At 34.5% G+C, this 26,027-nt stretch overlaps 1 protein-coding gene across 2 annotated transcripts in view; it reads right to left on the bottom strand.

Annotated features, from left to right (window-relative positions):
• The window catches only part of COPS2 (COP9 signalosome subunit 2), a 32,139-nt gene continuing 6,686 nt past the window's right edge, over positions 575–26,027 (bottom strand). The window contains exons 2-13 of one of the 2 annotated variants that reach the window (XM_021072083.1): positions 18,346–18,459; positions 17,412–17,489; positions 15,142–15,267; positions 13,073–13,183; positions 12,871–12,948; positions 10,203–10,377; positions 9,261–9,439; positions 9,100–9,152; positions 5,234–5,331; positions 3,952–4,034; positions 3,393–3,451; positions 575–2,498 (exon numbers count right to left, since the gene is read on the bottom strand). In XM_021072083.1, the coding sequence (XP_020927742.1) occupies positions 2,354–2,498; positions 3,393–3,451; positions 3,952–4,034; positions 5,234–5,331; positions 9,100–9,152; positions 9,261–9,439; positions 10,203–10,377; positions 12,871–12,948; positions 13,073–13,183; positions 15,142–15,267; positions 17,412–17,489; positions 18,346–18,459 (1,299 nt within the window). In that variant the 3' untranslated portion in view covers positions 575–2,353. The remainder of the gene's footprint in view (positions 2,499–3,392; positions 3,452–3,951; positions 4,035–5,233; positions 5,332–9,099; positions 9,153–9,260; positions 9,440–10,202; positions 10,378–12,870; positions 12,949–13,072; positions 13,184–15,141; positions 15,268–17,411; positions 17,490–18,345; positions 18,460–26,027) is intronic. The other variant, NM_001105301.1, reaches the window with a different exon arrangement.

Here is a 26,027-nt window from a genome sequence, read left to right as displayed (position 1 = left end):
CTCAAAGGAAAAAAAGAGAAATGCTCAAAGGGCATTTATTAAAAAAAAGTTTATCAAAAACCTGTGTTCAGGAACAAATGTGGCAACTGACTTAAAAAAAAAAAAAGAACAAATCTCTAGGGAATACTAAGCAAAGCCTATTCAATACATACAATTTAAGATTAAGGTATAACTTTGGATATCATTAGATATTTAGCCTAGCTTACTCCCAAAAAAAACAAACAAGTGCATGCTTTCTTTTCATCTAGAAAATGGAAGATGCACCACTGCAGCAGCAAAGATACCTCAGAGAACTGGGCATTCCAAGAGCTTGGAGGGTAAGGGTTAAATCATGTCATTCAAATCCTTTGAATTCTAATTCCACCAATTCAGACAAAAGCAAGACCTTTTTTCCACAGTTATATCACATGCATACATACTGAGTACTGGCACAGAAACTCGTCATTTTTATTTGGGTAGCAACGGTCTCTAAATTATGTTGAAAAATAAGTCCTAATTGTTATTACTCCTGTAAAAAAATTTTTTAGCACATTTTCCACAAATGATTTATGCAAAAGAGAAGAAATACACATGATTTTTATAATATCTTAGTTTTTTATTCCCTACCAGAGACATTAATTTTGTCTATCATTTTCTTTCAAATTTTCTACAATTTTCAAGTTGCACCTGTATTTAATACTGCATTAATCTGCTAAAGACATTAACTGATTGCTCTCCTAAATGTAATGATTATATAGTTTTAGTATAAATATATATCACATATTTTCGAAAAATTTGACAAAACCAAATAAGCATGCCTTGTTTTAAGTCCATGCTCCTTCCACTGTTTATAAAATCTGATTTAATGACCAAAAATTCTTGGTTGTCATTCTTCAGTTACAACAGTCTTCCTTCTGAACTGCCACTCTCTTCTTTTTACATAATAACAAGCAATAGAAAAAAACAAAGAAATTACCTTAATCTTAGTTCTTCCTTTTGACACTATAAAATAATGTGAACTGTTTTTTTTTTTAAATGAAACATACATCCAAAACTCAATACATTCAAATGAGCTGCGTCTCCATTACGGTAGTCACCTTGGAAGGCCACAGTTCATTCTCCTAACTATGCTACCACTGCTCAAAATACCTTTAAAACTCTTTTTGGATTGCCTTCAAAGCTAGGTGCATACTTCCACTATTACCTAAAAGATAGATTTAATTTCTGGAAACAGTCCAAAGTCGTTTGGTACCAAATAATGATAACAATAAAACAATCAAGATAGGTAATGTTTTTTTTAACAATATGTAATTATAAAGTTAATAGTGTGTGACAAATTAGCTCTGAATGCAATTCTAAAAGAGCAAAACCCAAGAGGTTCTGAGCAACGGTAGACTGCTGGAATTAGGAAATAGTTTTCCAGCATGATCGTTATGCAGGGTAACATTCATTTAGCTGTCTATGTTCTGGCATACTTGTTTAAAGTGAACATTCTGAGTTAGAATCTTTTAAAAAGGAATATCATTCTAAAAAAAAGAATTTTATTCCTTTAAAGCATCACTGTCAAAGTAAGTACTATGCAAGTGTTTTGTTAGAAACTAGGAACTTTTATCAATAAAGACTACTTTTAAAACCTTGAAAGCAAATAACCAACTTATTTGCTCTCGGGCTTTTTTATATCATTAACTGAAGATGAAATAATTTGACGTTTCTAAGGTACTAAAAAACAAAACAAAAACCCCAAATGTAATAAAAACACATCAAGAACCAAACTACAATTTCTGAGCTGCACTGTTTATTTTGCTGCTTGAAACCTAAGTGACAGTATGCCACTATAATTATGGGGTTTCATCTAAACCTTTACTACACTGCAGGTACAGAAATATACGGACACATTTTTGGAGATTTAACATTTTGCAAAATGCAGCAAACGTTTTAATTTATACATGAGAAAAGGAAGTGTTCAAAAGGGTATGCATTTCAAGTTATTGCAGGTTATTTGTGAGAGAATTTCTGCAGGTAAAACATGTTTAAATTTAACCAACAGTAGCATGTCAGTGTATTTAAAATCATGACAAAAATCTTCTCTCTGGTCATGTTGCCCATGACAAATTACTATGATGTTGTATGTTTTAGGGCAAGATAGAGCATAAATCCCATGGCATTTTGGTTTTCTTCTGGAGATTAAAGCTGTTTTTCTTGGGATAAATGCAGCAGCAAAACACAAACCAGTTGATCAAAAAAAGCACTTCTGCCATAACTCCAATAATTTTCAGGACACATCAACCGACAGTAGTTTTGCCATTCCCAGTTCTTTTAAGGATTACATCTCTGCACTGTTGCCTTAAGTACGTATGTAAAAGCTTGTTCTCTGTTAAGCCAGTTTACTGACTACAGCCTGGTTGAGAGAATTTAGTTGGTTGGTCCATTTATCTAGTGCAGTATATCGGGCACCACCCCTCTTCTGATGATCCAATTCAAGGAGTTGGTTGACTTGATCAATTCGGCCATGAATAGTGCTGGAAATAAATAAATAAGACATGTCTACAAACCATTTTCACCAAGCATATCTTCTGGACTTCATAAAATATTCACAAAATTAGTAAATGCAAAAGAAAAAAAAATGCTGCCTACATTGAATGACTGAGTTCAACACTCACTGTAACATTCATTACCTTATTCAAACTCTAGACAGAAGTCAGACATCAGCTACCTTTCAATAATTTCACTGAAAGAATGAACAGGCATATACTCATCCAATTAATCAAAAGCAAATGTAATTTCTGAAGCTCTAAATAACATACTGATTTTAAGAAAGATTTATTTTCTTTTTCTGTGTGTCTTTTGAGGGCCATACTTGAGGCATATGCAAGTTCCCAGGCTAGCGGTTTAATCAGAGGCATAGCCATTTTGGCTTACGCCACAGCCATGGCAACACCAGATCCAAGCCACAATCTGCGACCTACACTGCAGCCTGTACCAACACCATATCCTTGAACCCACCAAGAGAGGCCAGGGATCAAACCCACACCCTCATGGATACTAGTTGGGTTCTTAACCTGCTGAGCCACAAAAGGAACTCCAAAATTTCAAACTATTATATACCATACCTTACATTTTAAAAACCAAAAAAAATGCTATTCATAAATAACTCTCCAGCTGTGTATGGGTCATATACTGACTGAGAAACCTTTTGAAAATCATTTAGAACTTTTTCAGAGACCATGTGCTTAATATGATCATTCCTTTATAAAAGGCCATTACATACATATTATCTCTTTCAGTAGAAAACCATAGCCAGAGGGTATTTTTTTTTTAAGTGAAAAATCAAGAATTCAATTGTTACCTTTGCCATCATTATTCAAACTTTATGTCCTAAAAGTTTTGTGGTAAAAAAATAGACAAATACTTACTTATCCAATATGCACTGTACCAGCAAGCTCTCCACATCAGCTACATCTATGTTTAACTCCTAAGACAAAAAACTCATTATAATTCTACTAATTCACTTTTCTAAAGACTTCATGATTTTATACAAATACTTATTCTGATTTTAAATTCATTTCTACCACTGAGAGAAAATTTAAAACAAATTTCAATATCACTTTAAAATATTTCTGAAAAAACAGGTCTGATAAAATTTAGCTTTAACTTTTAAAGTATATTTCTACCATAATGTTATTGTGGTTGGGGTTAACTCTATATCAGTTATATAGTTCAGCCACTACTTGCTCTACAATTTTCTCTGAGGCTAAAAAATTTTTAAAACAAAATTTAATTATTCCTTACTTTTAACTCAATTTATGCCAAGAAAACACAGGAACATTCACATTAAAAGTAAAAACTTTTAAGTTATACTGTATTTTCAAAATGTAATGACTACAAAACATTACCAAAAATCACTCTTTTAAACAGAAGATAGGTATACTGCATTTATAACTACAAATTATAAATACTGAAATCCATGAATACCTTAGAAATAAAAGGAATATGTATTCTTGTGTAAGGCTTAATTAATTTTATAAGCACTTGTGTTCTGATGTTTCTCAAAAGCTCTGAAAGACAAAAAATTAAAATAACACATTTGTATTTAATAGTTTGTATATCTCTATGAATCACTATGTACTTCTAAATCACATTAATTAACTATATCATTTATCTCGCCAAAATACATCTTTCTGTCTGGTGAGGACATAAAGTATTTGTGTTTGAAAACATTTGCGTTCAACAGATGCATAGTACGTTTAGAGACTGTCTCTCCTCTTAATTTTTTGTTCCCAGCTCCCTGATTTTGCTCATGTGGTGATGCTACCAAAAATATCCTCTTGCCTTCTTAATACCACTTCACTGCTAATCATTTCCTCCACAGTTAACATGGTTCAAGAAGCTCTAATTTACGACAACCAAGTTCCTTATCTTATGCTCTCTCAAAACCTACAGTACTACATTTTACACAATGATTTTACAATCATTTTTCCTAGTTTCTTTATGTAGAATTATCCTTACAAAAAACAAAACAAAACAAAACCTAGACAGGAATTATGCATGAGGCTTCTACATTTTTCTATACCCACAAAGAACAGTATCATTCTAAGTTCAAATAAAAACTTAAAATGTCTGTTAAATGAAAGAGAAAGGAAGGTGAGCAACAACAAAAAAAAACGAAATTACTTCCAAAGTATTCTTCAGATTTCCCTAATGCATCTAGGATTTAATTATTTGAATGAGTTGATTATTAAAAACTATCAAATAGCTCCTTAACTGGTGGGCACACTGGAGGTATAAAAGGCTCAAAACAAAGGGATAATTTTTGTCCTTGTTAACCAGTACTTATTAAAAATCTCATATATTTGTTAATACAATGTTACCTTTTCAAAGTAAATGCACCTCAGCATTATCTATAATAGGCTGTTTTCAAAGCTTTTGTTGTCAAAAATAAATCCTAAAATTTAACTTTGAACCTAAGCACCAGTAATAAATGTGCAACAATATCTAAATTAGAATAAAAGGTAAAAGGGATAGCTACTTTAAGTGGATATAAGAACTTGATTATATTAATAACATGAAATTGGCTAATGATTTCTTTAAAACAGCTTTATAATTTTAAGGAGTATCTTATTCCATAACAGCACATAGAAATATTTCCACACTGTGCAATAAAGAGAAAAAAAAAGTTTAATTCCATATAGCTCCATTAAGAAGCACTGTCTGTCAGTGGCAAAGTAACAGAATTCAGTTAGCAGAAAGAATATACCTTCAATGTGTTCCCTTATGAAAGGATCATCCATGATGTTGCTATGATTGGTTTTAAGAATCTTTTCAAATTCAGTGATGTCATTATTCTGATAGGCACTAACAGAAAAAGAAAAGCATACTTTTGTCAAACATAAAGAGATCATATATTAAATCAGATAATCTAAAGCTCGTTTCTCATTTTCATATGCAAAAATCTAAATTACAATTTCAGTAATGAAAATTGGAAACACTTCACACATATTCTTCTGAAAACAAAATGAATTTTCTTTTTTAATGCTTTTGGTTTTATAAATGAAAGATTAAATAAATCTTCTGGGGTTTTATCTTATATTTATACATAATCAATTAAAATCTCAAAATCTAAAAAGCAAAAAAAACCCCTCAAAATCAGTACTGTTAAGAATTGACAACAGTTTAATAGCCATTTAATGCTTACTGCTTTCAAGTTAAATTGTGTATTTTTACTCCCTAAGAAATCAGGATTCATGCATACTACTGTATTGAGGAGTTTGGATATAGGACAGTATATCCTCTTTGAAGATTATTATTCAGAAATGCAGCTTCCCAATCTTTATCTTCTAGAAAGATACCAGCAACTGCCAAAACTTCTTAAACAGATCATGTGATTCTCAATTCTCTCTAGTCTTAAAATTCCACTGAGTTATATCGCAGAAACATTGGTGGCAGATAATTAGTGCCAAATTGCACAAACATATGATGGAGACTGCTGCAGAAGGCCAAAGGCTGATTTATGTTCATGATTCTCTAAGGTATCTACTATCTACTCTTGAAGGCACTAAGGGGATTGCTAAAGGTGCTGAGAAGGAAGAAGCCAACCTTCTGGATATGGCACCAATGTCTGCTTTATATGTAAGACATATCATCAGCCAATCTGTATGCCCTCTGCTGTGCTTCCATCTGTTGGGTCGCAATGTAACTTCATGTTAGGGGCAGGTGATTCAAGTGCTTCAACAGGAATTATTTTCCTCTAGTCTGCTGGCAACTGACTAGGAAGATAAAATTAGGATGCATTACTTTTCTTACCTATCCCAAATATATTATTGTAATACACTACAGGAAGATATACTTAAATGGTGAAAACACTTGCACACACATATATTTTATCCAAGAGACATTCTTCCATTATTTAAATGGCTTAAAAAAAATCTTACACAAAATGTAGGACACGATAGACCACTCTGAGTCAAAATTTATCATTAAATAAGTTTCTAAGTTTCTATATAGAGGCTTCACTGGATTATAATACATATTAAAATACAGTCATTGCTTTAAAAAAAAATTTTTTTTTTAAGGGCTGCACTTGTTGCATATGATAGTTACCAGGCTAGAGGTGGAACTGGAGCTGCAGGTGCCAGCCTATACCACAGCCACAGCAATGTGGGATCTGAGCTACATCTGCAACCTACACTGCAGATTGCTGCAATGCTGGATCCTTAACCCACTAGGCCAGGGGTTAAACCCACATTCTCACGGATTGCAGTTGGGTTCATAACCTGCTGAGCCACAATGGGAACTCCTAGTAATTCCTTTTTAAAGGTCTGATAAGAGTTTCTGTTGTGGCGCAGTGGATATGAAACCAACTAGTATCCATGAGGATGCAGGTTCAATCCCTGATCTTGCTCAGTGGGTTAAGGATCCAGCATTGCCATGAGCTGTGATTTAGGTCACAGACACAGTTCAGATGCTGTGTTGCTGTGGTCGTGGTGTAGGCCAGCAACTGCAGCTCTAATTTGACCCCTAGCCTGGGAACCTCCATATGCTGTGGGTGCAGCCATAAAGAGCAAAAAAAAAAAGTCTGATAAATCAATGCTTTAATCCATTTACTCAAATTTTATATTACAGCCACAGCAACGCAGAACCTAAGCCACATCTGTGACTGACACCACAGCTGGTAGCAACAGTGGATCCTTAACCCACTGAATGAGGCCAGGGATCAAACCCACATCCTCACGGTTACTAGTCAGGTTTGTTTCTGCTGAGCCACAATGGGAACTCCCACTTATCCAATTTAATTTGAACAAAGTACTAATGTTTAGGGCAAAACTTCCCTTCAGTATTTCTTTCTTTTTTTGGTCTTTTTGCCTTTTCTAGGGCCATACCTGCGGCATATGGAGGTTCCCAGGCTAGGGGTCTAATCGGAGCTGCAGCTACCAGCCTATACCACAGCTACAGCAAGGCGGGATCCGAGCTGTGTCTGCGACCTACACCACAGCTCAGGGCACTGCCGGATCCTTAACCCACCGAGTGAGGCCAGGGGTAGAACCTGCAACCTCCTGGTTCCTAGTCGGATTTGTTAACCACTGAGCCATGACAGGAACTCCTCCTTCAGTATTTCTTATTAAAAAGTTAAACTGTTTCTTAGCAATTTAACTTAATAAACAAATATTTTCAAAGTATTATAAAGTTAACCTCTAATCAAATCATCTCTTAGTTAATGTGGCCAAATGTAGACAGAGTAAACTGTATTGAGGATGGTGAAATCACTTTTCATAACTAAAATAAAAAAAGAAAATTTATTTTCTAATGTTGCAATTTAGGTGACTCATAATTTATAGCCTAATAGTACTTTTCTAAATAAAAAAAAAAAAAGAATATTAACACAATGTCATCTAAATTATCCACCTATATCTGAAAACAAACCAAAAAACCCCAACCCTGCCCTATGTCCCTAACTATTCTTCCTGTCTTAGTAAACTCAGCTGTATAAACCTAAAACAATGGACTTGAAACCTAGTTAAGTTTCTCATACTTTTTAATATCAATTTTAATATTAATTGATCACAGCAAGTTTTACAGTCAGTTGTATCTTTTACCATAGAAGCCAACAATAAATCTTTAGATTTCTTACCAGTATAACCCCTCTGCTGCTTCTCATCTTAGAAAATTTCCTGAGCAAATTTAATTAAAGTAGGGTTTTATCATGTCAATTAAGAAGATACATAAGTAAAGAAGCTATCTTATTGAAAATTCTTTTTTTTTTTGCTTTTTAGGGCTGCGCTGTGGCATAGGAAGTTCCCAGGCTAGGGGATGAATCAGAGCTTCAGCTGCCAGCCTACACCACAGCAACAGCAACAGCAATACAGGATCTGAGCTGTATCTGTGACCTTCACCACAGCTCATCCAAATGCCAGATCTTTAACCTGCTGAGTGAGGCCAGGGATCAAACCCAAACCTCATGGATACTAGTCAGGCTCGTTACCACTGAGACAGGACAGAAACTCCCTGAAAATTCTTGACTTATTTCAACCAATTTGTAATCTCATTTTGAATTAAGGCAGATAATTCTAATATTGTGAAATTGTTTTAAAACCTCTGGCTTTCTGCTGAAAAAAATAGCATGCGTTTATACACGTACATGAACACATACACACAGACATAAGATTAAAAAAGAGCAATAAATGGGAGTTTCCAATGTAGCTCAGTGGGTTATGAACCCAATGAGCATTCACGAAGATGTGGGTTTGATCCCTGGCCACGCTCAGTGGGCTAAGATACTTAGATCCCATGTTGCTGTGGCAGTGTTATAGGACAGCAGTTGCAGCTCTGATTCGACCCCTAGCCTGGAAACTTCCATATGCTGCAGGTGCAGCCCTAAAAAGCCAACCCCCCCAAAAAAAACAAAAAACAAAACAAACAAAAAAAAGCAGTGAATATTTATAAAATCTTGTGACTAACAAAAACAGTATAAAAAAACTTCAAAAATTTCACAAACTTTGGTGTACTTCAAGCCAAAATACAAGAGAGTTAACATTGAGAATTAACTGAATTCTGAAAAGTTCTCTCTTCTTTCTCCTTTATTCACTGCTTTAAGGAAAGTATCTTAATTGAAATATAAAATCTTACCTTACTAAATTCGTCATTGCTAGAATTTCTGGATCATTTTTGTAAGGTTTGGCCTAAACACAGTTAGAAAAAAAAGGAAGAAGAATTAAATACATATATGTACAAAGAATGTTTATTTCCACAAGAGCTGATAGAAATTAACAACCAGAGCACAAACATACCTCCTGTGAATCAAATGGGTTTATTCCCGATTTCATTAGCATATTTGCTAAAACCAAGTATTTTAAGCAAGTGGTTCGTCTTGGACTTCCTGATTCATCATAATTCTTGAAGGCTTCAAAAAAATCAGTGTGTGCCTTTTCAAATTCACCTTCTCTCAAGTGCATTTTACCACCACATTCTGTAAAGAAAATAGAAGAAGCGTTTTCAATTCTATTATTACAGATTGACCACTTTATAGAATCAAAAACTATTTCGGTGTCTTCTAGTCTTTTTAATTCTAAAACTTCAAGAGTACTAGCTCCTAAAACATCTAAAAGGGACACACTTGAATTCTAAAAAAGCAAGCTCTTCATTAAACATCACCCAAACAAGCATTTGAAAATCTTTGTTCTCAGTTGAAGTAGAAGGCAATTTTTTTTTTTTTGCTTTTTAGGTCTGCACCCACGGCATATGGAGGTTCCCCAGGCCAGCGGGTCCCACTGGAGCTACAGCTGCCAGCCTATGTCACAGGCACAGTAACATCAGATTCGAGCCACATCTGTGACCTATACCACAGCTCACGGCAATGCAGATCCTTAACCCACTGAGCGAGGCCAGGGATCAAAACTGCAACCTCATGGTTCCCAGTCAGATTCATTTCTGCTGCATGATGACAGGAACTTTCAAAAGTAATTTATCTATCTATCTATATATCTTTACAATTCCAGAATAGAACTTCTGATGGGTGAATTTTCTATTAATAATAATATCTTTACTAATGTAAATTGTACAATGACAAAAACTCATCCTCACTCCTTTCTAAGACTTCATCATTTCATCAACTTTGCTACTTTGTTATTTTCACTAAAACAGAAACAACCTTTATAGTCATTCAGTCCTATGCAAGGACACCCTGGTATCTTCACATGACACTGCCCACACACTCTCCAAACCAAACTTGCCTCTGATGACTCCCATGATCAGTGGATGAGGGATGGCAGACTTGATGTGAAGTGACTGTTCATAGAGTGCTTTAAGTTTTTTGTTATTTTTCTGTGCTGTGTACATTTGAATTTCCAAAGCATATATTTCTAATAACTGTGTGCCTTTTTTCAGGTCATCTTCACCATCATCAGTCTAGGAAAACAGATAATGAACATTTAGTCAAGATAGAACTCAGAGTCAATCTAGTTATTTTTATTTGATTTAGCCTGAGAACCTTACATTTATAATACTAATTCTGTTGGAAAATGCATTACAACTTTTAATTGGAACAAAGATTACAAAGAACATGAACTTCAATGGCCAGAAGTATTTTTTTTAATGTATAAAAGTTGAGTAATTTTTTCTTCTTTTTTTTGGCCATACTCACACCATGTGCAAGTTTCCAGGCCAGGGATCAAACCCATGCCACAGCAGCAACCCAAGATGCGTCAGTGACAATGCTTGATCCTTAACCCACTGAGCCACTAGGGAACTCTCTGTAATGTTTTTTATTTAGATTATTTATGGTTTTCCCCAAATCTTCACAAGAACATTAGATCACTCATTCAGTCAAAAGTACTTCCCACATGCCTTCCTAGTGCCAGGCACTGGGTCTACCTTGGGGAAATACAAAGTTAAATAAACCAATATTCTTGGTCTCAAAGTGTTCACAACTTAGAAGACCAAACTGTCAACAGATAAAATTATAATATAAATGATAATGATTCTAATTGAAGCATGAACCAAGTGCCAAGAACGGAAGAGAAAGGACTCACTCTCTTGGGATTTGTTAAAGGAATAACAAAAGTGGTGACATTTCAGTTTGACTTTGAAAGATGACCAACAACCAACGAAACACAGGCCAGGAACAATAGATTATTTTTCAGATAACCATAAATACAAGCAATGCCATACACAAAGCCAAAATTAATTACTTATTTGGTCATCCAACTTAAAACTTCTGTTTAGTACTAATAAGTCACAATAAGACTAAAAACTATGATATGCAAGAAAATCTGTACATTTAGATGACCATGCATCTCTTGTATATACTCTGATGTTATTTACAATCCAGATAGCATTTTCCTTATGTTCCAAAATAAACCAAGAAAAACCTCTCCAGAGGGCTTTTTCATATTCCTTATGAAAGAACTTCTTTCATTCAGAAATAGCTTCTCTACCATTTCCATTTCATATGGAAATGAACACAGCTGCTTATGCATCAGGCTAAGCTTTCCTAAAGAATGTGTAGATAAGAAACAATCTATAAATGATTAATCTGCATTATAAGGCAAAACAATTATGAAATAGAAACACTGTTTTTAAAAACTAAAAAATGGTAAAACTATTAAATGAAAATCTGCAGACAATTTAGAACACTATTCTGATCAACTTTTCCCCCATTTACATAAATAACATATAATTAGAGGGCATTGAAAGAGCTTAAAAATATTTAAAATGGTATTTCTACATAATATTTAAACTACTATCAAGTAACTTATTGATCAAGACGAAAAAGGAAATACAAAATGACAGGTTCTATTTAGAAAGTTATAGACGTGTACTGTATAGACCATGTGGCTATATGAATTTAAATTAAAAACTCAGTACCTCCATCATACTGGCCACATTTCAAGTGCTTGATGACACATTTCAAGTGCTTGATGACACATAGCTGATGCTACCACACTGGAGAGCACAGATACAGAATGCTTCTAGCATCACATGAAGTTCTATTGGACAATGTTGTTATATAGGATTCATACATGAAAACTAGAATATAAACTATCTTTTTTATTTTTCTTTTTAGGGCCACACCTGTGGGCATATGGAAGTTCCCAGGAGAGGGGTTGAATTGGAGCTGCAGCTTCTGGCCTACGTCACAGCCACAGCGACCCCAGATCAGGGCCGTGTCTGAGACCTACACTACAAGTGATAGCAATGCCAGATCCTTTACCCACTGAGTGAAGCCAGGGATCAAACCCGTATGCTCATGGATACTAGTCAGGTTTGTAACCGCTAAGCCACAATTGGAACTCCTAGAATAAAACCATCTTTATGATCTATACCTGTAAGATTCTTTCCAATTTTCATAGGTACATAACTAAATATGAAAGGCTTATTCTTTTTTTTTTTTTTGCCATTTCTTGGGCCGCTCCCGCGGAATATGGAGGTTCCCAGGCTAGGGGTCAAATCAGAGCTGTCGCCTCCGGCCTACACCAGAGCCACAGCAACGCGGGATCTGAGCCGCGTCTGTGACCTGTACCACAGCTCATGGCAATGCCGGATCCTTAACCCACTGAGCGAGGCCAGGGATGGAACCTGCAACCTCACGGTTCCTAGTCGTATTTGTTAACCACTGAGCCATGATGGGAACTCCCGAAAGGCTTATTCTTAGCATTAATGACGCATCTGTTAGTTTACTGATACCTGTGTCTCATTCTAAAAAATAAGGACTGAAATTAAGATTAAAAGAGGAATAAATGTAATACTCAGAAAAAATAAGCTTTTTGGTAACTTACTTTCCCAATTTTATTTTTGGGATGATGCTTGAACAAAAATATCCCTAAGCAATGTTTCAAATACAATTTTTTCTTATGCTTTTTTACTATGAAGCAATATTAAGGAAAAATAAAGGAATGCTACCTGGCAGGACTGATGTAACTGGCGTAAAATTTTTTGAAGTTTTCCATATTCCTCTCGTTCTAAATATAACTTCCCCAGCTGTAAAAAAATAAACTTATTAAAATTAAAAGATTTCAACAGGAGAAGGCTTGCATCTTTAGCAGAGTTTATCAAGGATACCCGCCCATTCTTCAGAAGAAAAAAAAGTAATTGTAGTTGTTACCTTTGTATTTGTCTTAAACCACAGTCTGTCATTCTTAGCATCTTTCAAAGCTTCCAGTGTTGTTTCATAGAATTCCTGCAGTAAATCCATCTGACATAAAAAATCAGAATTCTATAATTGTAAACAGCAAATTTGTACCTGTTAATAAAGTTAATTTGAACAAACTAAAAGTGCATCTTTGAACTTTAATATACATTAAGATACACTATCTGTATCTTACTGAATGTCTGTGACAGTCCACAAAATCAACAATACCTTAGTAAAGTACAGATCAAATTTACAGAAAGTGACAAAATGTGTTTTTATTCAAGTTTTAAAAAATAAAAGCCAGAAAATGTCTAATGTCCTACTAGTATAGGTTTGTCCTTTCCAAACTAGTAACTCACTCTATATAAATAGAGGTAAATAACATACACATAGAAATAGTATGGTTGTTATCAGTGTATATCTTATTTGCTCAACTCTCATTTGGTACCTATTATGTGGCAAATCCTAAGCAAGTTGCTAAAGAAAGAATAAGCCTCCTCCCTCAAAAATTGTTCTATAAATGTGACTAATCAATTAACTGGGCTATAAACTTTTAAGTTACTGTAAACTGTTGGAGATGAATGGAGGGACAAAGTCTTGCACAATTTTAGCTGTGTCTAACACCATCAGTTCATATGTCTGAGTATGGCTTTTTTTTTTTTTAATGGAAATTGCTCTTTGTTTGAATTATGATAAGTTCCCTTGTCCCCACCACTTCTGGTCCCGCCTTTGTTTGAATACCTGATTCTCTAGGTCTCTACTTAACAGGATCAAGAGGTAAGAAGGCCATGAGAATAGGAAAGGTTGAGACTGTCAGAAAAGGCTGCCTATTTATTTATGACTGACGTCAAAGTAAATAAGTCAAGTTCTGGCCAACCAATATCTATACTTACTTTCAAAAGACAATAAAGCTTACATAATAGCACAAAGCAACACACAATCTTCAAGTTTTAAAATTACTTATTCCTCCCAACATTTATAAATAATGTACAAAAATATTTTGATGATGCATTGGTAAAACTCAGAAAACATTTTTTCACTTAAGAAAAGCCTCTTTAAAAAAATAAACAAAAAAAAAAAGAGACTTAACTGATTAAAAGAAGACCCGATATTAAGAATTCTAGAATTAATGCCATTAACTGCTAATGTTCTAAGTAAAAATAAGTTTATCTTCCTCTATTTCCATTATGTATATTTTAGATATAAAGAGTAAAAACTGCCTCAATAAATAAAAATGACATCTAGTAGAAAAGACAGATCAAAAGAGGCTGATTTTGAGATGAACATCTTTTGAGTACAAAAATTATCAAGTGTTCTAAGAAATGGTAAGTAACATAATCATCTCTGATTTTCATAATAATCAAAAATTAGTTCTCTGGTGGCCTAGCAGGTTAAGGATCTGGTGGTATCACTTCTGTAGTGCAGGTCTGATCCCTGGCCCAGGAACTTTTGAATGCTGCAGGCACAGAAATAAAAACTAGAATAATGAAAGCACTAACATTCCACATGCCCACTGTAGTTCCTTTATTCAGCCCTTCCTTTCACCATCTACCTATTCTCTGTAGAAGCACAGAGATAGCACTGAACACCTAATGAGTAATGCTAATTATTAATTGTATGAGTACAGGTTCTCCTCCCAAGGATCCTTATTGAATCAAATCTACACAAACCACCTAGGACTCACTGTTAAGTATTAACAGCTCAGGATGTTTAGCTGAAGTATTGAGGAGTTTATTAGATAGAATTGTGATAGTAACTATATGGGAGTCTAATATAAGCCTGCAAAAGTTGTGTGCAGATTATGTTCGATCTGAGGATATTGTTTAAAGAGATTAAGCTAGGGTTATTACCTTTTAATATTATGTCATTAGTACTATAATCAAGTAGCATATATTATTTTTAAAGCACACTAAAAGTAAAAACTAGCATAACTGCTTAAATAGAACCTTTAGGCTTTAAAAAAAAGAGAGAGAGAGAACAATGCCCTTTGTATAAACAAGAAACACACTGATAAGTACCAAGAGGGAAAAACAGAATCTAACCTGTTTAGAAGTGGAGATATAATCAAGAATAGAATTTATGGATTTTTCAGAATAATTTCTTGTGACTGCACTCCGAATATAGGTCAATAGTTGCTTATATCTGTTCATCATTTCTGGAAAGTTTGTCTGTGAGGAAAGAAAAACACATTACCAGGTACATATTTATGTACTAAGGTATGTACATGATGTTTATAGTACATATTACTACCTAATTGAAAAATAAAGTTTTTCAATTACAGAGGAACTATGTATGAAACACTACAAATGTTTTAGCTTAAATTTGAAGTCACTCGATTACTCAGACACATGAACCAAATTCATAAAGCTTATAAAAGTTACAACTTACAGATTTTCCAAATTTCAGATAATATTCCTCACTACAGAACAAACACATAGATTCAAATCATAAAGACTACAAAAATATTCAGAGACTAGGAAGCTCTCTAAAAGTAGTTACTTATTTCTTCTCCCCCTATTATTGTCAGGCTCTTCCATTAAAATCTTAAGTGAAAGAATCTCTTCAAGCCCACTAAAGAATCTCTTCTTATTCCACTATTAAGTAAAGTCCTCCCCACCCCTAAAAAGGAGAAAAGTCCTCCCACCTAATGCTCACTCAATAGTAGATGGAGCTACTATTGCTATTCCTTGCAGGACTATTTGCATTACAGGAAACATGAAAGATCTGAGGAAATAAAAGACTACTAGTGAAATTTCCAGCACTTAAATTCCCCATAATCTCCAAATGCTCTTAATCTCTCTTTTTATTGTGCTCTATTCTACTTTCAATCACAAAGATGGAGCAATGGCAGATATAATGCTTTCTTGACTAGCAGAACATGTGTTATTTATTAGGGTGAAGAATAAACTAATGTTACTGTAATTTTCCTGCTTACGACTATGTTCTCCCCTGGTATATAGCATGAAGGACAAGGAAAAAAACATGAGAAGACTCTGAAATCTAAGAAAGAAGTGAATTATAAAAAAGAAAGCAGCAAGAGTAGGTGGAAAAAAAAAAATTAACAGAACATGGGAAAAGCTTTAGCAACATATACCAAACTACTTTTGTTTTTAAGTACGCCAGTACCGTATAGGGGTAAATAATAGGTAACATGCTCTCAGTGAGCTGCTAAAATCCATGTTACAGAATATATCTCCTGGCAAAAGGGAAATGAGAAATACGACTGTTTCAACTTCAAGATTTTATCTTGATAATTAAATAGGATTTTAGTAAAAAGTTAGTTTTGACTTCATTTCCTTATGCTATAATAACTTCAAAGCTATTTTTTCAAAACTTATGTTACTGTAATTAAAGACTGAGGGACAATTAGGTTAACTGCTTTTTTGTTTTGTTTTTTAAATCTGCAATGGTAAACACATTGAGTAGCTGATAACAAAACCCCAAACTACTAGAACAACAACACGAGCCCTACTGTGAATCTAACTGGAAAACAAGAGGGACAGGAATGAAGTGATAACTTTTGTAAACTATAACTTACTCAGAGATGCTACTAGAGCAAGAAAAAGGCAGAGAAAAAAGGTAGGCAAAATAACACAAAATACAAGTAATTCTTTCCTTTTACTTGCTTCCCATTTTGCCTCAAGGTAAAATGGTAAAATCAAATCTTACAGGTGGGGTACGTTTAAATGGGCTCAAAAAGTAAACCACTACTAGTTTGTTAAGATAGCAGATTTCAGTAAGGTCTCTTGGTATTACTTTAAATCAAAGACTCTTAGGAGTTGAACACTGGGCCCTTAATCTCACCATAACTATTCAGTCAAATCTCTATCCTGAGATACCTGGTGCTTACACAGCCTTCTAAATTATAAAATATACTGATGTTTCCTAAAGATATATAAGGCCACCTGGATTTACCAATAGATTATTTGTGAGGTGGGAGAAGAAGAGGAGCCATGAATAACGCTAAGGTTTCGGCCCTAATAAACGGACAAGCAACTCCCTGTAATAAAAAGTAGAACTTGAGAACTCCCCCAAATAAACACTGATAGTTTGGAGAAGAGTCACTCTACTAATAATGCAACCAAATACTGTCCAAATATCTAAAAGTCTTCTTAAACAGAAAACTTTGTATTCTATGAAGAATTTTTAAAAAATTTAGTATTGCTGTACTCACAAATAAAAAGTAGGCTAAATATGGAAACACATCAACAGAATTATATGAGAGAAGTAGATATAATGCCATTTTGCTGCCATGAAGTTTTTAACTATATAATTTCATTATCAGTTTAATTCCTCCCAAAACAAATCTTACCAACTTGAAGTTAATCTTAATCATTTGTTTCAGTGCTTTGAATCCCCACTCTCCTTTTTCACCTTCAAGTTCCAAAACCTAAAAAAAGAAGAAATTTTTAGTATAACTTAATACTGTTCTTTTCTAATACATCCAATGTCTACTTTTTAATTTTACATCATATGAAAAACAGTCCCAAGCACTCTTACTTTTCAATGTCATTTTTAAAACACTTAAAAAAAAAAAAAAGTCTTAAAATGCTTACTTAAGGATAAGAGATCTTATTTTGAAGATCTTTCAGCAAAAATTAAATAAGAACTACTTCTTGATTATTACACAGTCCCCAGAGTACTTTTTATTCCTTTGAATAATTTTGGGCAAGAATAACCCCAAAATTTATCAGTAGTAAAGAAATCACATTTCCCCCCCTTTTTTGGCCACCTCCACGGCATATGGAAGTTCCCAGGCCAGGATAAAATCCAAGTCAGAGCTGCAACCCATGCCACAGCTGCAAAGCTGGATCCTCAACTCACTGTGCTGGGCCGATCAAACTAGTACCTTCAGAGACAAGCCATGTCATTAATTCACAGTGCCACAGTGTAAACTCCAGAAATCAAACTTTTTAGCAATGAAACCACACCTGTGTGATATGTCACTAAAACAGGAAATAAGATTGCAGGGATAATAACTATTGACTAACATGTTGATTTTCTTTCCACCAGAACCATACTAGTTTTTCTGGACAACGGCTTTGCTCTATAGATAACTTGATTGGAAAATACAAAGGAATAGCCCTTCTGAAATATTTGCTTATGTTGCATAATACAAACTTACTTTATATGATATCACCATGTATCCAAATATATTTCTGAAACAAAATCACATGGAATTTACTTGATTTAAGACATCATTTAGAAAAATAAAAGTTATAGAATCAACCAGAAAAAATACAAACCTTTTGAAAACTGCTTAATGCTGCTTTTGGGTCATCTTCTTTTAATGCTTTGGAATTATAGTACTGATTTTCCAAATCCACATTTGGCTCAGAGTTACTATCTTCAGAGTATTCCTGTGTTAGAAAGAGATATTAAAATGTAAAAACAAAACAAAACCCACATATTGCTAAAATGTGAATACTGTTACGATAAAAACTACACAGTATAAAAAACAAAATACCTTAAATACACAGGTAAAATAAATAACTATTTAAATAACAAGGAGAAAGGCTAAAATCAAGTAGATAGCAGAATATAGTAGTCTCCCCTTATTTGCAGTTTCACTTTTTGTGGTATCAGTTGTCTGCATCAACTGAGATCTGGAAAGCTCCAGAAACAATTCATATGTTTTAAGTTGCAAGCCTTTCTGAGCAGCATGAAGAAATCCCCCGGAAATCTCCTGCCATCTCTTTCTCCCAACCTGGATGTGAATCATCCCTTTGTCCAGCATATCCCACCTGTGAGTCACTTAAAACAGCAGGCTCATTATCAGATCATTGTCCCAGTATCTCAGTGCTTATGTTCGAGTCAACGTCATTTTACCTAATAATCACCCCAAAGCTCAAGAGGAGTGATGCTGGCAATTCAGATGTGTCAAAAGAGGCCCTAAAAAGTGCTTCTTTAAATAGAAAAGGTTAAAGCTCCCAACTTAATAAGGAAAGAAAAAAAATGTATGCTGAGTTCACTAAGATCTATGGTTAAGAACTAATCTACCCATGAAATTGTGAAGGAAAAAGAAATTCATGCTAGCTTTGCTGTTGGATCTTAAACTGCAAAAGCTATGGCCACAGTGTGTGAAAGTGCTTAGTTAAGATGGAAAAGGCATTAAATTTGAGGGTGGAGGACATGAACAGAAAATGTGTTCTGACCAATGGCGGTGTGCTATGCCAGAAAACAAAGAGCCTATGTGGACTTTTCAGCAAGGAATTACCCGAAACAAGTGACACCAAGCCATTTACTGAAAATAAGGGATGGTTACAGAGATTCAGGAGTAAGTTGGCACTGAAAAATATGAGAGGCTACATTTGCCAGTGAAGCCACTGTCACATTTCTGGTAGAGTTGAAGAAGTTGATTATGGAGAGAGACCACATTATACAACTTTTATTACAGTATATTGTTATGATTATTCTTTTATTATCAGTTATTATTATTAATCTATTACTGTGCCTAATTTATAAATTAAATTTTATCATATGTATGTATGTATAGGAAAAAAACATAGCATGTATAGAGATTGGTACTGTCCTTGGTTTCAGACATCCACCAGGGGTCCTGGAACTACTGCAGAATAATTTATTTCAGGTCAAAACTACAATTTCCATAGAATCAATACAAAAGAAAATTACAGAGAAATACTGGTTAATAACCTCCAATTTTGTAATGGTTAACCTTCCATTGATAACAGAACCTGAGAAAAAATCAATTATTTTAAAATTATTATGTAAATGTTAATTATCTTTAGTTCCATAATCTAGTTTTCTCTACTTCCCAAGTCTAAATTTCATTATTCTAACATGGTCTAACTACCTCGGATGGTAATCTATATATGGCAAATAGTCTATTGCTAAATATTAATATTAATATTTTCTTTATGTGCATTCCCTATTACTCAACAGCTGTGTAATTAACATACTTTATTAGTCCTGCAACAATCAAAATAAGTAAAACAAAATGAATTCATACAGTTTCATGTGACTTTTCACTACTTAAGTTCAGTTCCTAGTTATGAAACAATAAAGCAGAAAGAAAAACTGGACTATGACTACTATTCTGTGGAGCAGTATAAACAAGAGTTTAAACAGATATTCAATTTAATGATGAGATTATAAAATATACACAAATTAGTGTGATAAAAGTTATTATCTGGGAAGAGAGAAGATTTCCTTTAGCTACAAATCATTACAAAGGGTAAGTTTATATCAAACTAAGAATAATGCCTGGAAATAAACACAAAAAGAACAGTATTACAGAGTTATTTCTAAATTCAAATACAGTTAAACTATTTTGGAGGTATTTCAGAAAAATTCTGTACAGTCTCACAAAGGCACATGAAAGAAAGTATATTGAATGTAGTGTTAGGAAGCTCAAAAACATATATAAACATGAGATGAATTTTTCCTATGACCAGTAGATGCAGGGGAGTGTTTGATGTTAGCATAAAACAAATTTTATGGGACCAGTGACTTTGCAATGTGCGCCCTCTGGAGGATAATCATTTCCTTGTGTGAAGCACTGGCACTCAGTCCTACAGATTTTAGATCAGGAATTCAGTTATGCTCAACATATGAAAAAACTTTGGAACACTTCTCTTGAGGATGAGCTCAAATTCTGAGTAGTGAGTAAATGTCATAATTATTCATTCACTTCTTAATGCTGTAATTTAGGTTTGACTAAAATAAAACTAATTAAACTAAAATCAAATGATGCTGTGACAGTTACGGCTTCTGAACTAGTTTGAAAGATAAATGGGAGTTTGCCTGGTGGACACAAGTAGAAAGGGGAAAGACAGCAGCTGACATGAAACAGCATAATAGGAGGAAACTAAAAGCAGTCATACTGTTGGAACATAAAAAGTCCTTACTGATTCTCCTTGAACATAAATCCCAAATCCATCCACATTTCCCCATCTCCCTTGTCACCACCCTAGCCTGCCAAGCTATCTTCATCTCTCCAGACTCTAATAACCTTCCCATTCTCCCTCTTAACATTTAAATTCCAATCTTCTTGTGGTAAGCAGCCAAAACAATCTTCATAAAATGTAAACTATCTCATTCCTCTTTTCAAAAGTTGTTTCCCATTGATCTTAACAGGTTTAAAAATCAACAAGATTTGACTCTTGACCATACACCCAACCATATTTCTTATGAAGATTTCCCTTGTTCACTTTGCTGCAGCCACTCTGGACTTACCTCAAAAAAGGCTAAACTCTTTCTCACCTTTACATGCCTTTTTTTTTTCTTTCTACCCCTCTTCATCCCAGCGTATCATAACAGCCTAGAAGTGTCACCTCCTCAAGGAAGACTTGGAATAAAGAATCATAGCCGTAAGACCTACTCTACACCTTTGGAAATTAGCTCTTCTCTAGTAACTATTCAATAATACACAGGACTAGCTAGCCGAACCAGAAAATGACTTTTCTGCTACCCAAATTTTTAAAATGCACCTCTAAAAATTTAGAGGTAAAATCCTCTTGATTAACAGCTATCATCCCCTAAACAAAACGAAAAGACAACCCACAGAATGGAAGAAAATACTTGCAAATGAAGAGACTGACAAGGGATCAATCTCCAAAATTTATAAACACCTTCTGCATCTCAATACCAAAAAAACAAACAACCCCATCAAAAAATGGACAGAAGATTTGAACAGACAATTCTCCAAAGAAGACATACAGATGGCCAAAAAAAACACATGAAAAGATGTTCAACATCACTCATTACAGAAATGCAAATCAAAACCCCTATGAGGTACCACCTTACACCGGCCAGAATGGCCATCATCAAAGAATCTATGTAAATGCTGGAGAGGGTATGGAGAAAAGGGAACCCTATTACACTGTTGGTGGCAATGTAAATTGGTGCAACCACTGTGGAAAACAGTGCAGAGACTCCTCAGAAAACTGAAAATAGAATTACCATTTGATTCAGCCACCCAACTTCTGGGTATCTATCCAGAGAAAAACCATGACTCAAAAAGATACATGTACTCCAATATTCATCGCAGCACTATATATAATAGCTAAGACATGGAAACATCCCAAATATCCATCAACAGAGCAGTGGAGCAAGAAGATTTGGTACATATACACAATGGAATATTACTCGGTCATTAAAAGGAATGAAATAAAGGCATTTTTAGCAACATGGATGGACCTAGAAATTATTACACTAAGTGAAGTCAGACAGTGAGACACCAACATCATACGCTATCACTTACATGTGGAATCTAAAAAAGGGACACAATGAACGTTTTTGCAGAACAGAAACTGACTCACAGATTTTGAAAAACTTGTGGTTTCCAAATGAGACAAGTTGGGGGGTGGGGGGATGTGCTGGGGGTGTGGGATGGAAATGCTATAATTTGGCTGTGATGATCATCGTACAACTATAAATGTAATAAAATTCATTGAGTAATAAAAAAAATCTATCACCATGTCTAAGAATCTAGATTCTTACTCAAAGCCCATTTATTTCTAGTTTCATAGCCCATAACAGATTAGTGAAAAAGTATCTAGGCCAGGATATAAGAAGTAAGTAGAAGCTAAGAGGTACACATGAGTAGAACATGGATTGCCAGAAGGTTAACTTCAATTACTGGAAATTATTGGACTGATTATAACACTGCTGAAGATAGAAATCTTTACACCTCTTACCATGTCTAAATGTCTCTTGTACTGGCTGGCTCCAGATTAATGATATTTCCAAACTCTAAATAAACTCCCCCAATCACTACAAATGAGATAAGACTTAATCCAGCCCTCAACTTTTTGTGAATGTATTCTTTTGGTGTTTCACATAACATGGGTTAAGAAGTGAAATGTGTGTAGTTTTTTTTGGTATAATTGCAATTTAATTCTTAGGTGTAACTACTGAAATGTATAAATACAGGAGATTTGGCACAATGGGCATGTTACTGATTGGCTTCTTATAATTGGCAAGTCTCTTGTTATGATCTGCAACACTATATTGCAGCCTCCAGGACATCACTAACCTGCCATGTGCAGCTCAGGCTATTACACCATTAATCCAAACTGTGCACTACAGCAAAGTATACTTTAGTTATTACATAGGCATGACTTTTTAAACTGAACATATTTTGAAAAGTCTTTAGAATAACTCTGTTGTGTAGGTATCTATTACTTATACTTAATGATAAAGATCTTTAGTATAAACCAGCAATTAAATGTTGCTCAAACAAAGGCAAATTAAGTCTTTTCCCTCAAGCTATGCATGGTCAGAGACAGATATGCAAATGAAATACCAATATAACACAATAAAAGCAAGAAGAGACACATACTAGGAACAGTGGCAGTTCAGAAAAGGAGTAATCAACTACACTTACATGAGTCAAAAGAAGGAAAAGTTATCTGAACCAGATCTAAAAATATGAATAGACGTTCTGAAGAACAAGGAAAGGCACTGGAAACAAAACAATTAACATATGCAAAAGCATGGAAGCTTAACATGGCCTTGTATATCTGCCATAGTCTGATTGGGCTGAAGCACAGGATTTTGAGTAGAGCTGTTAAGGCAAAAAATGGTATCAGAGGAAGAAAACTATACAATGTGCAAGGAGTTTAGCTCAAATGGAGACCCACTAAAAGATCTTATAAGGAAATAATTAGATTTGTGTTTTAGGAAGAATACTCGGGTAGCAATGGAGTAGTCCATTGGATACTCTTACAATAGTCTGGCCAAGACATGATGAAGTCCTGATTCCGTTCAAACAGTAGAATAGGGAGTTAAGGAAGGGGATAGAATAACTATATGCAATGTTAAGGATATAGAATTAAAAAAACCCACCACATGGGCACAAGAAAGAGGGAAAAGTCATCTCTAATGACTACCACTGACTTGGTTACACACAATGTCATTGGTTAAAATAGGGAATATAGGAGACGTATTATTGCTAAACTGATTCGTTTATGTCAGATGAAGAGGAGATAACTATAATTTATAATAGCATAAACAAAATGTTTTAAATAGATAAATAGAAATTTAACCTATAGATTAAGAATGCTTTAAAAAACAAAGAATTTATGGAGTTCCCATCGTGGCTTAGAGGAAATGAAATCTGACTAGCATCCATGAGGATGCAGGTCTGATCCCTGCCTCGTTCAGTGGGTTAAGGACCTGGCATTACATTAGCTGTGGTGTAGGTCGCAGATGCGGCTCGGATCTGGCATTGCTGTGGCTGTGGTGTAGGCCAGAGGCTACAGCTCTGATTTGACCCTAGCCTGGGAACCTCCATGTGCCTCGAGAACGCCTCTAAAAAAAAAAAAAAAAAAAAAAGAAAGAAAGAAAGCAAAGAATTTAAGCAATATATGAAGAAGAATCAAGCACTGGAACAGTGTTAAAACCCACTAAAATTCATAGTAGTTCCAATCTATTTATATAAACTCATGTCCTGACATCTTCCCAAAACAATCTGTTACCCATCCACACTGCCCAAATCTATTTATGTCAAGCAGTTTAAAAATCTCTGCTTTGGCATATATTTTCTCTGCTAGGAATTCTATACCACTTCCCCACCCAACTAACTCCCCACTTGTCTCCTATGATGCTCCCCATCACAAACACTCTTGGAAAAGGTATTCATCATGGCTTACCTTGTTATTCTTTCTCCAACGCTTCTTAGCAAAATAAATTTTCTCCTTGGACATGCTTCTACATAACAAGCATGTCTCGGACAAGGAGTCTTACGTGTATATTGTTCCCATCTCCCCTCACCAGCCCCACCATGAGCTCAAAAGCAGGAAATTTCTTTTACTCATCTTGATATCCCCAGAACCTGGTATATTACAAAATGCTCAATAAGTGACTGTTTTAATTGAAATGAGAAGTGGGTGAATGCTCCAAAAATAACACAACACACAGCAGGCAGGGGCAATTTTACTCTATGTTAAAATGTAACTCAGTTCCATAGTTATCTACTTACTCCTTATCTCTTGACAATAAAGGTCTTGAGAAATGTGCTCAAGGAAAACAAGACTCACCACTAATGATGCTTCCCAAGCTTTGCCCATGTCTAGACATCTATATTATTAGATGCTGGGGCATCTAGCACAAAGCCTCATTATCCTTAAGGGCTAGGTATAATCCAAGTCCTAGGTAGCCATTTGTGGTTCAGCCATTCATAAAATTATCCAAACTTTTAAAAATTTCACTCAAATTAATGGGACCTAATTTGTCTATGGTATAAATTATAACATTCATTTATCTGTCCTAAATGTTCAGTCTTCAAAACAAATTTTCTAACAAGATATCATTAAAGTCATTAGACTTGGGCTCTAGTTTTGCCTCGTTCACTAATTTGTTGTGTAAATTAGGTAAGTCACTCACAATAGGATGTTTCAGTTTCTCTCCTGTCAATTATGGAGGATGAACCCTATAGGAAGTCTAATTCTTGCTGAGGTCCATGTGTTAATTTTGGGATATAAAATAAGTGCACAAATTTACTCTGTGGATACTCATAGTTTACAGATTTACATAACGGGTGAAAAGCCTTAAGTTTACCTTACTATCACATAAGAGCTGTCTCCCATTACTTATGGGAGATCTTATAATGACATTCTTAGTTATCCTTGCTTGAACCTCTGATTTCATTATACAGGGTACACCTATGAGGTAATGCAATAGGCCTTTTTGAAAATATACCCAAACTTATATTCTAAACCAATGTTTTTCTTTAAAGCAGTAACTTTAAGAGGTTGTAATTTATTCCAATTATACTGACATAGATTATTAAGTAGCACTTTTGAAATTCTTAAGAAAACTAACTTCATTAGTACCAACCTAAAAGAGCATCTTCTAGTTTGATGGTCCAACTTATTTATCAAACCTAACTCACACAATTTTGACACCTATGAAATGGAGAAAACATAGCTATAATTGCCTTTTAAAAAAAAAAAAAAGCTTCATT

Source organism: Sus scrofa, chromosome 1 (genome assembly GCF_000003025.6).
Source record: "Sus scrofa isolate TJ Tabasco breed Duroc chromosome 1, Sscrofa11.1, whole genome shotgun sequence".
In the NCBI taxonomy this organism is placed as follows: Eukaryota; Metazoa; Chordata; class Mammalia; order Artiodactyla; family Suidae; genus Sus; species Sus scrofa.
Note: the sequence above shows the minus strand (reverse complement) of the source record. Positions and strands in the feature narration are given on the sequence as shown.